This window comes from Rhizophagus irregularis, chromosome 12 (genome assembly GCF_026210795.1).
Source record: "Rhizophagus irregularis chromosome 12, complete sequence".
Lineage (NCBI taxonomy): Eukaryota > Fungi > Glomeromycota > Glomeromycetes > Glomerales > Glomeraceae > Rhizophagus > Rhizophagus irregularis.
This window is the reverse complement of record NC_089440.1, coordinates 913,504-915,607: the sequence shown is the minus strand read 5'-3', so window position 1 is coordinate 915,607 and position 2,104 is coordinate 913,504. Positions and strand designations below refer to the sequence as shown.

General features: G+C 24.1%; 1 protein-coding gene across 1 annotated transcript; it reads right to left on the bottom strand.

Moving 5' to 3' along the window:
* Positions 1-1,269: 1,269 nt before the first annotated feature.
* On the bottom strand, positions 1,270-2,104 carry OCT59_003753 (uncharacterized protein; the record flags this gene model as incomplete). The annotated part of the gene is made up of 3 exons (XM_025310297.2): positions 1,270-1,787; positions 1,881-1,952; positions 2,032-2,104. 3 exons carry the CDS (start codon positions 2,102-2,104, stop codon positions 1,270-1,272), a joined length of 663 nt encoding a protein of 220 aa, XP_025183738.2.

The following is a 2,104-nucleotide window of genomic DNA, read 5'->3' as shown; positions in this document are numbered from 1 at the left end:
AATTGATCAGTTGATTAATCAAAATAGACAGCAATTATAAATAAAGATATCTTGTAAATTAAAAATCTTTTAAAACCAATTTGATTGGTATCCTAAAAGTCAGCATGTATAAGTGTGAATAATAGTATTGTTTATATTAATTTGATGCATCAATATAATTAACCAAATTCAGACTAATTTCAACAATCAGGTTTTATTTTGACAAAATTTTTGAGTATTACAGTAAACTCTTTATATTCACCTCTTAATTATCTATATAGTTACTTTAGTTGAGTGTCCCTATTTAAAAAGATTCCGACAAAATCCCAACACAAATATGTGATCATTTTTCTGAAAAATTTTGTATAGTCACTATGGTAAAGGGCCATTCTCCTTATCACTAGTTGTATTACCCTCTTGTTGAATTCATCCTCCAAATCTGAATAATTATACTTCATATATTTTCCTACTTTTTCATCACAAATGGTAAATTCACTACTAAAATGTTTAATTGTTAATTCAATAACAATCACTGATATCATATCTCTATCTCATAAAAGAACAAATACATATAACACAATTAATCGTCAATAATTTCAGAATTCTTAAGGCTAGATTTTGAATTTATTGTTTCTATATAAAAAGTTTTGATTTTCCATTATATATATTTTGCACTTAACAATTCATTCTATTCAGGTCAACTTTAATACCACCATTTAATCTCAATAAGAGAGAATTTTTAAATCAATTTGTTATGAACTTTTTCTAAAGAAAAGAAATTTTGTGATTCTGGAAATGTTATTATTATTTGATTTATATATGCTGTACATTTACATTCAAAATAATTGCTGAGCCAAAATAATAAAGTCTTAATTTATAAAAAATTCATGATATTTCAAAAATCAAACTAAGTTGCCCTTTTTTTGGTCCAACAAAAAGGACCTGGTTATTCAAGCATAAGTTTAATAGTTTATGTTAATAAGGCCAAGCAAACTTTTAATTTTTTTTCTTAATAAATTTTATTTCAAATGAATCTTCTTTTACCTTTTAAAAAATATCCAATGGATGAGTAATTGTATAAGACTTTTAAAGATTTAATAAAACTATTTTATTACTTTATGTTATTTATTTATAGTATATTGAGTTTTAGTCTATAAAAACTTTTTTACTTATATTTAAGCTATATCTTTTTATATATTCTCATTTAATAATAGGAAAATAAATCCATTTGTACAATTAAATCTTTTATTATTTGAAAAATTGGAAAAAGGTAAATCTTTTATTAAAAATTTATTTAGTACAATTATCTTGAGTTGTATTGATTCCAGAATAATAATTATCAAATTTTATAGCAAAATGTCCTTGTTCAAAATCTTTGAATAGCTGAGCTTTATATTGACACAAGTAATCTGTTCCAAGAATATTTAGATCACTAAAGTAAAAACCACCAGGTGTTACATTTGCCAATATTTGTCTTTTATTTAGTCTTGTTGTGAAAGTTTCATTTGAATTAGGAATAGTCAATTTGAATGAATCTAATACTTCTCTACAAATATAAGTCTTTGGAGATCCTGTAGCTATAAGGAAATGTATATTTTTAACCTGTCCGTTTATTTTCATTGTCATTACACCAAAAGGTCTCGTATTATCACCAATAAAATTTCCTTTAACTTCATCCAATTCTTGTGCAGAGTTTGAAAGGTATTTGACATGAAGTTTTTCTGATACTTTTTTGTGCAAATCTTCTGATTTGATGGCATCATGTACATCAATAACCATCACATCATCATGACTGTTTCTAGTGTAAACTTGAAAAATAAAAATAATAAGAGTTTTATTTCAGTCTGCAAAATTGTAAAATAAATATATTCCAATAATAAATGAATTATATAATAACTTACAGGTCTTTACAGTTGGAAGAAAATGGTATGGTAAGGCAAACAATTTTTTATTATTATAATTCTGGGGAAAAACTATATTTAGAAAATTCATTCAAATAAAAAAATGAGGGAAATATGCTTAATTAAATCAAGTAAAAATAATATTATATACCAGTTTTGAAAGCAATTCCTTTGTGATAATAATATGGCACTTCAAATGATGTTAGTGAAGACAATAATCTCAT